This window comes from Mirounga angustirostris, unplaced genomic scaffold (assembly GCF_029215605.1).
Source record: "Mirounga angustirostris isolate CCGP_5_RB_7025 unplaced genomic scaffold, mMirAng1.0.hap1 SCAF_5, whole genome shotgun sequence".
Classification (NCBI taxonomy): Eukaryota; Metazoa; Chordata; class Mammalia; order Carnivora; family Phocidae; genus Mirounga; species Mirounga angustirostris.
The window spans coordinates 64,143,153-64,157,556 of NW_026991713.1; the positions used below are offsets into that span (position 1 = coordinate 64,143,153).

The 14,404-nt window shown below is 60.4% G+C and overlaps 1 protein-coding gene across 3 annotated transcripts; it reads right to left on the bottom strand.

Annotated features, from left to right (window-relative positions):
* Positions 1-494: 494 nt before the first annotated feature.
* CACNB3 (calcium voltage-gated channel auxiliary subunit beta 3) lies at positions 495-13,939 on the bottom strand. 3 transcript variants are annotated; one of them, XM_045873518.3, is made up of 13 exons: positions 13,919-13,939; positions 5,580-5,702; positions 5,243-5,365; positions 4,684-4,799; positions 4,427-4,491; positions 4,190-4,209; positions 3,910-3,990; positions 3,647-3,705; positions 3,367-3,476; positions 2,914-3,065; positions 2,614-2,709; positions 2,328-2,477; positions 495-1,869 (listed from the first exon to the last, which is right to left on the bottom strand). In XM_045873518.3, the coding sequence occupies exons 1-13, from the start codon at positions 13,922-13,924 to the stop codon at positions 1,555-1,557; spliced, it is 1,416 nt and encodes a 471-aa protein (XP_045729474.1). In that variant the 5' UTR covers positions 13,925-13,939; the 3' UTR covers positions 495-1,554. The 3 variants fall into 3 exon arrangements, with proteins under 3 accessions (XP_045729474.1, XP_045729473.1, XP_045729472.1); XM_045873517.3 differs by lacking the exon at positions 13,919-13,939 and adding an exon at positions 12,770-12,922; XM_045873516.3 differs by lacking the exon at positions 13,919-13,939 and adding an exon at positions 9,412-10,873.
* Positions 13,940-14,404: the final 465 nt, after the last annotated feature.

Consider the following 14,404-nt stretch of genomic DNA (forward strand, 5'->3'; position numbering starts at 1 on the left):
GCCGCCGTGAAACCGGCACGGGAGGCGCAGTTGTGGCCTGTCGTAGCGCCCCGGACACCCAGTCTTCAGTACCTTTGCTTGTGGTTCCCTAGTGGCCGAGTCCACTGCTCACGGGAGGTGCAGAGATGGGGACCAGGGGCCGGAGCTAGGGCCCACTGAACTAGGTGGTGGGGAGAGGGCTACAGAGCTGGGCAAGTACACGGAGTTCAAGTTACGACGACTCTTGGGCCTTTCGGACCTGAGGTAGGGACAGTGTAAGGCTGTGACGAAGCCTCTTCCCCACCTCCCAGAACAGGTCCCTTCTGTGCTGCCGAGTGTTTTCCTCCCGGCCCCTGGGTGTGAGGGGGGCCTGGGAGCATCGTGCCTCCTGCAGCTCTGTCCTTGTTCCCTTCCCACTCAGTGGCTCCTTTGCGAGAGCCACTCTCTCCGGACTCGGACTGCACAGCGATGAACTTGGCCACCTGAGTCGGCAGACACACAACAGGAGCCCGCAAGACTGTGCATGGTGTTTATTAGTGATGACTGTGAGGTGGGGGTCTTGTGGAACATGCTCTGTAGGTCACACGCTAGAGCCATAAGGCAAGGGTAGTTGGGTAGACAGGGCCTCTGGGGGCTGTCCACTGTGTCCTCTCTCTCCCCATCTAACCCTAACTTAACAAGCAGCAGCTATGAATCAGCAAATAAAGTTGGGCCCATATTCCCCAGGAGGCATGAGGGCCAAGAACAGAAATGACAGGATGCAAGAGCAAAAGAATGAGGGAGGCAAGGAGGCCCCCGAAGCTGTTCCATACAGTCTCCGCTGTTCACGCCCTCCCTTCCCAAAGCCCCAATCTGGCTTGGCTCCTGTCTGCTACCCGTCTGGCTTGACCATGCTCCGGTCTCTGGTGCTGTCAGACGTTAGCCTTCCCAGCAGGTGAAGAGAGCCGCTGGGGAGCCTCTGGGCCCAGCCTCGCTGGCCGACTGCTCCAGCCTTGTGTGTGGGTGCCTCGCCCCAGCTGATGGACGGGAGCGTCACCCTGTTGGGCTCTGATTGTCTCATTTCTAACGTGTGGCAGTGAGGTGAGTGGAGGGCCTCGGACCCCAAAGCACAACCCCTGAGTCCCTTGACTGTTAGGACTCGTGCCTGCTCAGGGACCTTGTTTCTTCCTCATGCCATGCTGCCCACACACCCCCACCCTCTTGTCACTTTGAGGGGGCATCCCTTCCCTGAGTCTGGTGGGAAGGCCCTGGCGAAGGGGATCCTGGCCTGAGGGCACTGCCCGGGGGAGGGGGGGTGGCAGCTTCTTGTGCAGGAGAGGAAGGTGCCAGGGTGCAGCACAACGCAGCTAGTACCTGGGATGGGAGCCTAGGGGGGTCACGGTGCCCAGGAGGTAAGGGGGCTCCCTGCTTCTCCAGAACCTTGGGACCACAGGCAGCCCTGGAGCTGGGGCTGGGCAGGGGGTTGTGGGGGCTGAGCCTAGTGCCAGCCTAATGCCAGTCTACCTCCATCCTGCCTGGAGTGGGCACCCCAGCCGGCTGCACCTGCGCCTGCCAGGGGAGGGCAGCAGGAGGCGCTCAGTAGCTATCCTTGGGCCAGGGCCGGTTGCGCTGCCAGTTCCGGTCGTTGTGGTTATGCTCCGAGTCCTGGGCTAGGAGCCGGTCCTGGGGGTCGTGCCCGTTAGCACTAGGGAGCCCCGAGGTGTGTTGGCGGTGGGGCTGGTACAGGTCCTGGTAGGCGTCCGCATAGTCCTCCTCCAGGTGGCGGGAGCTACGCTGCGAGGACCCCGTCCAGGCTTGGCGGGAGCTCTCGCTGGCCTCGTCTGAGGGCATCAAGCTGTCCCGCTCCAGGGGTGAGTGCTCCTCGCCGCGCTCCCCCAGCAGCTGCTGGTTCTGGGGGCAACACAACAGCTCTAAGTAGGTGGGGCAGACCTCGCAGGGCCTCCCTCCCACCTCTAGTGGGGTGGGGGTGGGGGATTCTTCCCCCTCAACTCTCAGTTCCTGGATACAGGAAATGGTGCGAGGAGGGAGAAGCATCTTCCACTTGAGACATGGAAAACGGGAGCTTTGGACTCCTGCAGAATTCAGGCTCTGCCTTCAAGACAGACTAAGTGAAAGAGTGTGTTTCTTCTGAGCTCAGAAAAGTAACCTCAGATTACCCATCTCATTGCTTTCTTCCCTTTCGCATCAGGGAGTTCCTTTGCCCATCTGCCCTAGCTCTGTACAGCAGAACTGAGTTCTCCAATCCTTTGGCCTTCGAGCTGGAGGCCAAGGACAATCCTCTGGGCCAGGAGGGGACAGTGCTTTGGCTGGCTTAGCCTGAGCATCTGTGCCCAATTGGAAATGGGTACCTGAAGTCCGGGGATGGCACTGGGAGGACCCAGAAGTCCAGGGCCAGGGGCTGGGTGGTGGGTGGCCCTCCAGTAAACCTCTAGGTACTCAGCCAGGTGCTCACAGGCATCCTCCAGCTGGTTCTCATCCAGAATCACATCAAATGACTCCTGGTGGGGAGAGGGAAAGCAGGGAGATGGGCTTCCTCTCAGTAGCGGCCCCCCACCCATCTCCAACACTCCCCCAGCCCTGGAAAAGCAAGAGTGGGCACAGCAGTCTACCTGTGTCGCTGACCCAGGCACTCACCGGTGGGCACTGAACCAGCTTATCATAAGCCATCATCTGTACTGTCAGGTGCTTCATCTGTGACTTGCCCCGGGAGCGGATGAGGCGCTGGAGGACCTGAGGGGGAAGGGCAGGGCTGGGCCTAGAAAGAACTGGGCCTGTCCCCCACTTGTGATACAGCACCAGGAGCAGGTACGGACGATCAGGAGGGGGCAGCAGGGAAAGGGAACCCAGGAGTCCCCAGGCAGGGACCGAGTAGCGTTGTACTGCATGGTGGGAGGGCAGCCCCATGGACCGCCTCCATCGCCACTGTCGATGTACCTTTGGTGAGGACACTTTGACAAAGACGATGATGGGCGCCAGTGAGGTCTTGGCCAGCTGTGCCGGGTGGTTGATGGTGTCAGCATCCAGCACTACCAGCTGCAGGGATTTGGCCAGCTCGAATATGCGCTCGATCTCACTCTGTACTTCCGCTGTGGAGGGGGCAAGCGAGCCGTGATGCTCACCGTGGGGCTCCACCTGCTTCTTCCTCCAGCGGGGCTGCAGGCTCTCCCGGATGGTAGATGGGAAGGCACCAGAGGGAGAGGGTACTCATCAAGGCCCCCGGGGCAAGCAGAGAAACAGGGAACCGGGGTGACTGGGATGGTTCTCGCCAGTCCTGGGGCAGGTAGAGGAGCTGGGCAGGACTGCAAGGTGCCAGGGAAGAGGAAGGTAGGAGGAAGGGTCTCACTAACGCTCGAGCAGGCCGACAAGCAGGAGACCGGGACTTCTCACCAATGCTGGAGCGGGCGGAGGAGCGCTCAATGATGGTCCTCTTGCCCGGGTTGTTGAGCACAGATCGCTTTGCCAGCGAGAGGTCCGCTGTGACTCGGGTGATGGAGATCCTGGGGTCGGGGTGGAGAATCACAGCCCAGCTCTAAATTTCAAGCCTTAGGCCTCTCCTTACCCAGGTCCCACTAATTGTCTCTTTAGAGAAGACCTGGCTACAGGCACCTGGAAGGAGATAATGATCTTCTCCCAGGTTCTCATGCCACCTGAGGCCAGAGCAGCTTACCTGCCATCAAACCTATGTTTGAGGAAGTCGAAGAGAGCCTTCTGCATCATGTCTGTGACCTGGGTGGGAGGGGTGAGGGGAGAGGCATGCGACTGACTGGGGGGCCTCTCGGGGAGAGGCAGCATCCCTAGGCCTGGCCCTGGAGCCCGCCCCCTCCACATACAGAGCTGATGAGGGGAGAACACCCCCTCCCACCGTCCCTGCGGCCTTCCCATGGCAGGCTGGGTAGGGGCAACTCTTTGGGGTCAGGGACCTTCTCTCACCTCATAACCTTTCAGAGAGGGTCCCACCAACACCACAGGCCGCATGGAGGGCACCACATCATACGGGGGAACGTGTTCTGCCTGCAGGATTGACCTGAGGTCAAGCAGGACCGTGGCCCTGTCGCCTGTCCTATGCCTGACTGCTGCAGGGCAGATTCAGAAGTTCTGGGCTCCCTCCCTTCTCTGTTCTCTTGCCCTTCCAGCAACGACTGCCCAGAAAGCTGTCCCCACAGCTGTAAGCCATGAGCCCCCCCCAGCCCAGATCCCTTTCTTGACTCACCTGCTTTTGCTTCTGCTTGGCTTTTTGGAAAAGGAAATAAAAGATTAAAGTTGGTGAAGGGGGAAAGGCCCCGGGGGCATGGTATTCCCTTCCCCAGGGGAGACACTGGGTTTCTCTGAGCTCTTTTGGTCCCTCCACCAACCCCTTCCCACACAGCTCACCTGGGAACCAGCTCCCTTTTCCCCCTGTGTCTTAGTCACCCACCTACCCAAGACGGGCGGGTTGGGGGGAGGCTACCTAGAGATGGAGGAGGGGAGCGTCGGTTGCCAATGTCACTCAGGCTGGAGGGGTTCCCAGATCTCCTGAGAGCAGAAAGGGAGGTCAGTAAGCTTCTGTGTGCACACAGGTTCTACACATTATTTAATAGTCGCATACATGTCCTTACATCTTGGCTAGTGAGGGAGGGGTGCGTGTGACATCTGTGTATCTGCATGTGTGTCAGCTTCCGGGTACGAGGGGGGGTATGTTTATGGAGTCACAAACCCTGCTCTCACCTGGCCTTCTGCTCCTGCTTGAGCCGGATGCTCTCCAGGCGCTGGGGGCTGGGGATGAAGGCGATGTCCCCACCCTCTTTCACTAGCCTCCCGATCCACCAGTCATTGCTGTACTTCTGGGGGAAGGGGTGGTGAGAGGAGGCACCCAGGCCTCAGTCCTGGCTCTTCAACATGAAGGAGCCAGGGAGGCATTCAGAGTTGGTCTGAGGAAGGCAGCACGAAAGGAGGGGGGCGGGAGAAGGTGCCAGAGGGAAGGGCAACCAGGTTTGAGCCACCCAAGATTTCAGTGTGGCATCACTGATGTCACAGGGGACCCAGAAGGCAGCTCATCTAACTGCTCGCTTTACACATATGGAGACTGAGGCCCAAGCTAGGTCTCAGAAGGATGGAGGCCCTGGGCATTGGGGTTTAGATATGAGGGGCATATGGGTGTGTGTTCCGGGTAAGAGCTGAGGAGTCTGGGGACTTGTTTATAGACTAAGACTGAAGTAAGAGGCATGGGAGCTGGGGCAAGAGCAGGGGAATGAGGTGGCTTCTCTTTGGGGTTGGGGTTGGTCACCTCTTTAATGTGCAGAAAATCTTTGGCCTCAAAGTTGACTCCAGAGCCCTGGACTGGGCACTCCTCATCCAGGACGCCACAGTAGCTGACATTGGTCCTCACAGCAAATGCCACAGGTTTGTGCTAGGGAATTTGGCCATCAGGGCAAGTGAGGGGAGCTTCGCAGCACCCCTTCTAACTTCAGTGCCCCATTAGTAGAGGGCAGAGACCCCAAGAGAACGCCCATGACACACACACACTCACACTCATGAGCATCCCGCCCACTGAGCCCGGGGGACTTAGGACTGAGCACAAGTTTCCACACAGCCTGGCCTGGCCTGCCCACCCAAGTTGATACCTTGGCCCTTTCAAGCTGCTGCTGAGCCTGGCTCTCCACTTCCCGCCGGGCACTCTCCCGGTCCTCCTCCAGGGAGACGTCTGAGTCCAGAGATGGGCGGCTGGTATAGGAGTCGGCTGAACCCTGGCATGGGGGAGAGGCTGTTACCCCTGGGCTCAGGTGTGAGGGGCACCATAGGCATCCTCTAAGCCCCCCTACAGCAGGGCCTCCACTAACCCTAGCCCGCCCATGTCCACTCGGGTAGCTGGGCCCTAGCGGTCCCCCCGTCTCCCTGAGAAGGGCCCAGTGCCTCTGGGGCTGCAGGAAAGCCAGCCCAATCCATATGTGCTAAGATCTGGGCCCCTCCCCCCAAGCCTATTAATACTGCAGCCTTGAATAGAGCTTTCCCTTTCCTCCTTCCTCCCTTTCCTCCCCTCTACCCTGGCCTCTGAGGCAGAGTGAAGGGAGATGTGCTGAAGATGATATATTGGAGATGATCCTGAATCCAAAAGACCCAGCCTTCTTGCTCACATCAGCCTGCAAAGCAGCCTGGACCTTATCCCTTTAAAATGCGTGGCAGGGGTACAGTCAGCCGGGAACAGTCAAGAGACTCTGGTTGGCATGGCACTGGTCCTGAGTGTCAGGACAGGGCCATCCACCCCCTTAGATCTCATCTCCCCCAGTGCCTAGCCTTCCAGGGAGGAGGACACAGAGCTGCCAACTCCTGGAAGTCACTTCCTCTCTACCCTCGCCGCCCCCACTTTCTTTCCTCTCACACCTGCTGGGGCAACTGGCCAGGTGTGGGCAGCAAACAAGACACGGACTGAGAAGGCAACACAAAGCTGTCTCCCTGGGCCCCAGTGAGGCTCTGCCACACCTACCATCTGGCCCACATCTCCCCAGCCCTTCCCCAAGGGGATATCAGCCCTAGAGGAAGGACCTGTCAGTGCCAGGCAACCCAGCCGAGGACCCTGGGGTGGTAGGGACGGGGTCTTTGGTAACCTGAGCCAGGAGAGTCTTCGAGTCCTGCCCACAGGAAGGGTCTTTGGGCAGGGGCTACATTTGGAGGGTTGCAGAGCTCACCATGAGGGAGGCCCTGAAGGAGACGCACAAATGAGCAAGGGAAGCTGGACCTCAGGACAGGAAGATAGAAGTCAGGATGTCTGGGTTTCCCCCTGAGTCTAGGGGAAAGGGAATCTTTTGTTTTCTGCCTCAGTTTCCCCTCTTTATGATCAGAAGCCTGACGTGCTACTTCCATCAGTTCTGAGGTGCAGGTGGCAGAGATAAGATAGGGGCCTCGATAAGGAGTCCATGTGGGAGTGTGTGTGTGTGTGTGCGTGTGTGTGTGTGTAGGGAAGGGGTTTTTAGAATGTACTCAGACTGAGAAACACTCCTTCAAGCTCACCGTGCGTGACCACTTAGAGAAGGCAGCGGAAGCCAGACTCTCAGTGGGGAAGACAAACTCACATACCGCCATGCCCTCTGCCCCAGCCCCACCATCGGCAAGAGGGCTGGTCCGCTGGCTATCGGTCCGGGGCCTTGAGCCGCAGCTAAAGACAACGTCTGTGGTAGACGGAAGGCATGAAGATAGCACAAAGGGGAAAAAGCCTTTCATTTTACAGAGGAGTAGAGTCTGCCTGCTATTCCCCATCTCTCTTGAGAACAAAATAAGGCTGGCTTGTCAGCAGGATAAAGAGCAGCCGAGCCCGGGAAGAAGCTTCGCACTGTCAGTGGAGTGGGGGGACCTCCTCGTAGGGGTCTTACACATAGGAGATGGCTGTCTAAAGTGAACAGGGGCCAGCGGGAAGAGAGGCAAGAGACGAGGCGGGATGACCACTCACTTTGATGAGTATACATCACATGCCTCCTAGATGTCCAGGCCTGTGCTGGCAGAGGAGTCTGACCTTCACCCTCTGCTCCACAGGCTCTCGGCCTCATTTCGTCACCTTAATGTCCCTGCCTGGGGCATCTGGGTCACCTGGCCTCTCGCCTCAGGATGGGAATGACAGGATCTGCCCGTAAATGTTTAATGAGTTGTGCTCTGGATGGAACCCCCTCTCCATTATTCCCAAGTCCTCGGAGCTCACCCATCTCTCGTGCGCGGGTACCACCTGGGAGGCCGGGGCCACCCTGCCAAGCGTGCTCCGGGCTGTTGCCTCCCTCACCCCCCGTTGTGCCGAAACAGCCAGAGGCTCAGTACTTTTGGAACTGCCAGGAGTTGGCACAGTGCCCTGGTGGTGCCCCCCTTGCCTGGTGAGTGTGTGGGCAGGCTGCAGCTCCACTCTTGCCTGGCACAGGGGAAGGAGAGGAGGGAGATGAGCCTGTGGATTTATTTAGAGCCTGATCTCCCTCCTACTGCTTCAGAGGGGGCCTCAGGGAGAGCAAGGAGCCAGGCAAGAGAAAGGGAAGTGGGGGAGGGTGATCCAGGAACCAGCAAGGGGTGCGGAGCCAGCGAGGGGCCAAGAGACTGCCCCAACACCAGCCACATGTCAGTCTTTACCTTGCAACAGCCTTTGCCGTCTCACCAGGGCTGGGAAAGAACCTTCTAGGGCCCTCCAGCCCCTCAGAGAGGTTCCTTCTCAAGCTCACCTTGGCACCCTGGGCCATGTCAGCTGTCCCTTCAACGGTCAGAAAGAGGTGTCCACCAGAGCCTTGAAAATCATCTGCTCTAGCTGCAGTGTAATTAGCCCCAGAGGCCCAATGGGGAATTGGGCCCAGCAGGAGCCCAGTCCCAGAAAAGGACTGAGAGCTGTCTACTCTGAACCCGAGGACTCCTGTATCCTGGGCTTGGCACCAAAAGATGGAAGAAAACGCAAATACTCCCCTTTTGACTAGAGGGCTCTACCCTCCACACCTATCAGGGACCCCTCCCAAGCCATCTAGTGGTCCTCTCTGAAGGAGGCCTTCATGCAGGAGGTTTGAGGGAAGGAACGGAGAAGCTGCTCCCCATCCTTGCCCCATCTTTCCAGGCACTCTCCCTGTTCCCTGAGCTCCGGGAATCACTGCCTAATGAGCTGATTTGTCTCAGTGGGTCAGGAGATAAAAGCAAAGAGAAGAATTAAATATTTATCAGTTGCCTAGTTCTCTGAGCAAAGAGCTTCCTCTCCATCCCCAGGCCCTCAGCCCCTCTGGCCTCACCTCCAGGCCCTCCATGCTGAGCAGGAGCTCAGGAAGCCCACTGCTCTGAGGATGCCTCAGCAGGAGGCGTGGAACGGATGGGGCTCAGTCAGCTGGCCCACCCATGTGCTGGGTGCCTAGTTTCCAGCCCGGGAGAGAAGCTGGGCTACAGGCAGGGTGAGGAAACAAGGCAATGCTCAGGGATGGCAGCAGAAGGGAATAATGGAGGTCCTCGAGTTTATGATCCTTCTGAGGCTGGTACCTGACTCTCTGATGTTCTCCTAGGCTCTAAATTTGTCCTTTACTCGAAGCACAGGAGGTCTGAATGCTCCTCCTCCCAGAAAGCTCCAGCTTCTCCTGTAGCTGCTGTGTTCAGACCCCGTCAGTCCTCCTTTGGGAGCTCCAGATGCTGCGTGTGCCCTCTTTACAGCCTCCGTGCCCTCAGCCTCCAGCCCTTCCTCCCTCTATCCTTCAGTCCCGGGCTCTGGAGCCACCTGCTTGAGCCTTTCCCCCAAACTACCCCCACCTTGCACACACCCTATACCCCTTGGTCTAGGACTGGGGTCCTGGGAAGCCCTGGGCATGAAAATCCATCTCCCCACTTTCCAGGAGCGCCCCCCTGCACGCCCTGCCGCTCCACTGAGGCGTTTTTCGAAGTCCTGCACAGGGGAAGGGTCCAAGGGAGAAGAGAAGTCACCCCAACTTCCCCACCCCCACCCTCACCGTGGGCACTCACCGCCTCCGAGTCCTCAAACCCGGGCACGTAGGAGTCGTCATACATGGGGGAGTCCGGGTGGGGGGGAGCAAGCGGCGCCGGGGGCGGGAGCAGCCGGAGGCAGGGGCGAGGACAGCGGGCCGCGCCCGAGAGATGCCACCGAGCCCCGCAGCCCTGCGGGCGGCGGCGGAGAGCGAGAGAGCGCGAAGGAGAGAGCGAGCCGCGAAGACCAGCTGCTCGGAGCTCAAATCACCGCTCCCCCCACCCCACCCCCGCCCCCCAAACCCTGCCGGTCCCACCCCGAGCGCGGCTGAGGAATCTGGCGCCGGCTCCTACAACAATAGTGCCCGCCCACCTGACCCCCTCCCCGGGAGCAGGCGAGGGCGGCGGCGGGGGGCGCCGGCCACCCGGGGAGCCCGCGACCGGCCAGGGAGAGGGTGGCCGGCCGCAGCCGGGGGGAAGGTGGGTCCCCAAGCACCTATGGGGCACAGGGGCGGCGGGGAGGAAGGGGAGGAGAGACTGCGGGCGGGGCGGATCCAGGCTCGGAGGAGGCGGGGCGAGGAGGGATGCGGCGACAGAGACGCTCAGCAACCCAGGAAATACTCCGCCGGGAAACAAAGGGCTGGAGCGGGGGAGGGGAGGGGGCGCGGAGATGGTACCCAAGCCGAGAAAGCGGAGGGTGCAGGTTGCGGGGAGGCAGGAGACAGAGAAAGGAGGCGTTGAGGCAGAGGGAGAAAGGGGGGGAGACAGGAAATTAGGGAGACTGGGGGAGCTCGGAGAGGCGGGGCGGGGGCGGGGGACGGGCGGCCGATGGGGGAGGGGCCCCAGGTGAGAGGGCGGCGTGTCTGGGCCCTAGCGGCCCAGAGACTCGGAAAACAAACCCGCAATGGAGGGGGGGGAATGGGTTTGGCGACCCCAGGCCAATGTCGTGAAAGTAGCCCCTACCCCAACAGGTGCTCGGCGCCCTTAGGGCTGGGACCCTGCAAAGGGCCTTGTCGCTCAACCCGTGCAAAGGGGGAGGTTTTGGGTCCGGCCGCCCCACACCTGTTGCGCCAGCGGATTCCATCCTAGGCTGGCCAGGATGGGGGTTCCCTTCCTCACTTCCTTGCCAAGGACTGAGCTCGGCAGTGCCAAGGCATCCGTGGGAACTGGGGGAGGGAGGGGCTGTTTTAGGTGAGCCTAAAGGGAGGAGGAAAGAAACCGGAGGGTGGAGGTAGCGGGACTGTCGGGGCTGGGACAGAAGGTGGGATCCTGGCCACCCTGGGGTTGGAGCAGGGTGGGGGAGAGGGCAAGACGAGCGAATCACTAGTGTGAGGCCAGATTCCCTCCTGAGAAAAAGGATGGGGGTGGGGTGGCCGGTATCCGGGTTGGAGCCACGGGGCCGCTCTGCACCAGTCAGTCTCCTTCCCAGGGGCACTGAGATGTGAGGTTAGAGACCGAGCAAAAGCCCTCCTCCTGAATAAACTTCCCCAAAGATCCACCCATTTGGGCTCCCTCTTTCTTCCATCTCCTGAGCAACACTGTTCCTTGGAATTTTGATTACTTACCTGCCGCCCTCCCCCACCACTCGGGGGGTGTGAGATAGAAAGAGGGTTACACTTGGAGGCCCCTGAGCTCAGTCCTTCTCCAGTCCCAGTTTCTCACACCCAGGAGGGTGAATCAGGAATCTGCTCATCGCTTTACCTTCCTGAGCTACAGGGGAGTCAGAAGACGGAAACCGACACGGTGTGATGAGGTCTAGGGGGGAAGCACTGCCCACGGGAGAGAAGACCACCCAACCCAACTGGCTTCCCCATTTATGTAACCTTGTTCATGTTCCATTGCCAAGAAAGAAGGAGAGAAGGGGCCTCATCTTAAGACTATCTTTAGTCTGCCTTTAATCTGTCTACCCCTGTGAGTGGTGCAGCCCAGCTCTGCTTAGCATCTTCCTCCCGCTGGATTTGGCAGACAACTTTGTTGGAGCCCGACGGCCTGGCAAGCACTGTTGCGGGGGGCGGTGGGGGGAGCCGGCTTTCACAGTTCCTTCTCCTGAGTCCAGCACCATTTGGGGGTTGGTTATACATTGGATTCTTTGGTAGTGCCGGCTCCCAGACACTGTTCTTTTCACTTTCGTGCCCTCTTTCAGTTTCTCAGAATTCCTCGGATCCTCCTCTTTTGTTCTCTGCCTCTTCAGTTCCTTCTGTTTTTCCAGAAGGGCAGAAAGGCACGAGGTGTGAAAGAATAGGACCTTCAAGATGCTCTCTCTCCTGGAAGATGATTCCAGTGAAGACAGCTGCTGAGGCACCTGCTTCTCTTCCCATCCCTGAATCTACTCTCCTGGTCTCTCCTTTTGGGACTCTTTCCACCACCAGGGGGTCCTGCGGCCCAGCGGATCTGCCATCAGCTTCACTCCTTCCTCACACATCTTGTTGTCTTCATCCCCATCTGGGACAGTGGTGTCCAAGTCTCCTTCTGAGGCAGGAGTTGCCATGCCAACCACCCCTGGGAGATGGGTTCAGTTTTTCACACCTGGGCCCATCCCTTGGGTCTCACAGGAGCTTCAGAGCTGCTCTCCTTTCCTTATCTGAGTTGCTACTCAATGCCCCCTTCCATTTCTCACCTCACCCACACCTGCCTGCTCCAGTTCTCATGCCAACTTCCTGTCTTGAAACAAGACATGCGCCTGTCAGTATCCGTGTGGCCCCGACCCCTTTTCTTTTCCGTGGCTGAGCATAAGGGGAGAGAGCGAGGGCACAAAAAGGATTCGAGGATTCCTGCTCTCCTTGTTCTAGGAGAGAGCTGTTAGACTGGCAGCTGGCTGGTAGCCAAGGCATGGACGCAGGACGTAGGGGCGACGGGGGGGGGGCGGGGGCGGGGGGGGGGGAAACCTGGATAACCAACCAGGTTTGGGAGTTGGAGTTCTTGGGAGTCTCCAGAAGACATTCTAGCTTCTCCTATAAGTGCACCAGGAGGCTGGACAGATCCTAATCCCTCTGCATTGAGTGGGGAAACTGAGCTAGTACCTCTGGGAAGTCCTTCTCCCCAGCAGTCTTTAAGATCTGGACCACGCCAAACCCCCCACATTCTAACTAATAGGCTGCCCTCGGGGAGCCTGGAGAGGGGCACCAGGGGAGCTTGGTGGATCCCTCTTATCTCCTTCTTTCATCTGGCCCCTTTTCTGGCTCCCCAGGCAGTCTTCCCCTCCCATCCCAATCCCAGTGCTTAGAAGCCGCCCGCTCTGGTTGCTCCTTCCTTTCTTGCCCGCCTCTTCCACCCTTAGCCTCACCTCCTCGATCTTCGTCCCTCCCCATCACTGCAGTCTCCCCCAAGTGCGGGCCCTCTTCCTAGCTTGGAGTGGGGGTCTCCTCCCACCCACTGGGGAGGGGGCCCCCGCGTTTACCTCATTCAGCAGGAAGGTTGCACTGGAGTCAGAAAAAGACATAGACCGGGCTAGCGGCCTTTCCCCCTCCCCCGGGCCAGGGGCTCCGAGGCGGGAGCAGGACCCGGCCGCCGCTCTGCACACTGGCTCCCGCCTGCACGCCTGGCCTCGCCCCACGCCCGCCCGGCTCGCCGCGGGCTCGCGTCCCTCTCTCCGGGTTCCCTCCCCCTTTCCTCCTCCTTCCCTCCCTCTCCCTTCCTCTCCCTCCCTTTCTCGCCGCCTCTGTCACTCTCTCTCTCCGACCTTTCAGTCCTGCTCTCTCCATTTCCGTCTCTTCTTCCTCCTCTCTACGGCGCGTGCTCTCTGTTTATCTGCGAGCCTCCCACTGTCCTTCTACCCCCACATCTCGCCTCCCTTCTCCGCCTCCCCCCTCCTCCTCCAGACGGCCCCCAGAAAAGGTAGGAGCTCTGGAGCTCCCACCGCCGCGGGCAGAAGGGCGGCAGTAGCTCCGGGGCCGCCCGGACCCCGGAGCTCTAGGCGGAAGGTTCTGGTCCCTCCCGACCCCCGCTCCGTGCGCCCGCGCTCCACCCCGACCTCAGCAGGGGAAAGGATCGAAGGGAGGAATGCCCGTGTGCGGCTCGCTGGCCCCCGCGGCAAGGCGCCCCCTCCGGGGTCCGGGGAAGCCACGTGCGGCCACCCGTCCCCGACCCAGACCCTGCGTCTCCAGCGCGTCGGGGAGTCTCTCGATCTCCCCTCTCTCCCGGGTCCCGGCGCCGCGGACTCAGCCCGCGAAGGCGCGGGGCGAGGCGAGGCGAGGCGGGGCGGCCCCTCCCCGACCGGCTGCAGCGCCCCCTAGGCTCACTCGCTCGGTGGCCGCACACGCCCTCCAGGTGGCGGCACCCGTCCGGGGGTCCAGTGTGTCGGCCGGCTGGGGGCCAGGCCTGCCAGCAGGAGGCGCTGCCCTGGCCGGAGCGGAGGGGGCGCTGCTCGCAGCCAGACCCCCACCGAAGCCAAGGCCGAACCCCTCTCCTTCTCTTTTCCAAGAACTGCGGTCCCACTGGTCGGACCCCCAGGATGGGACTCCAGGCTGCACTCTGTCTCCACCCCCTGCACCCGCCGTAGGATTCCTTTGAGACCCTTGGCTTCTCTGGGGCCTTCGACAGCTCCTACCTCCATGTTGGTCTCCAGGGGCGCCCCCGCTGAGCCCAGCAGCTTCCCGGCCCCGCCTGGGCAGCTGGGAGTACAGAGTCGCCGGACCGCTGCTCCGGTCAGTACCCCCTCCGCCCCCTTCGGCGGGCACGTCAAACAGGACAAGCCCAAGTTCTGGGGGGGAGCGGGGGGGTAGCCCCAGCCGGCTCTCTCCCTGCACCCTTCCAAGCGGATCAGCCTCTCATTGGTCCTTCCACACCCCCAACACCCCTAGGCCGGACTCTTCTGTGTACCCAAGACGGTGACTAAAAGGGAGGGGGCGGCCGAACCCCTCGCGGAGACAGACACGCCCTGATGCTGAGTGACAGGAGTCCCTAACTTCCCCTCACACCACCTAGAACTCTTCCCCTTAAGATCAAGGGCGCTCCATGGGTCCGCCTCAGCCCTTCTTTTATATGCCTTCCCCTGGGGGAGGGGGTTCCTGGAACCCCCCTCCCCAATCCTCCC

Coding starts and splice junctions, on each gene's coding strand:
- CACNB3 (XM_045873516.3), bottom strand. CDS start 9,456: ATGTATGACGACTCCTACGTGCCCGGGTTTGAGGACTCGGAGGCG. Junction 3,991..4,189: donor CCAAGCAGAAGCAAAAGCAG/GTGAGTCAAGAA, acceptor TCAATCCTGCAG/GCAGAACACGTTCCCCCGTA. Junction 1,870..2,327: donor GTGCCATCCCCGGACTTCAG/GTACCCATTTCC, acceptor TGTTGCCCCCAG/AACCAGCAGCTGCTGGGGGA.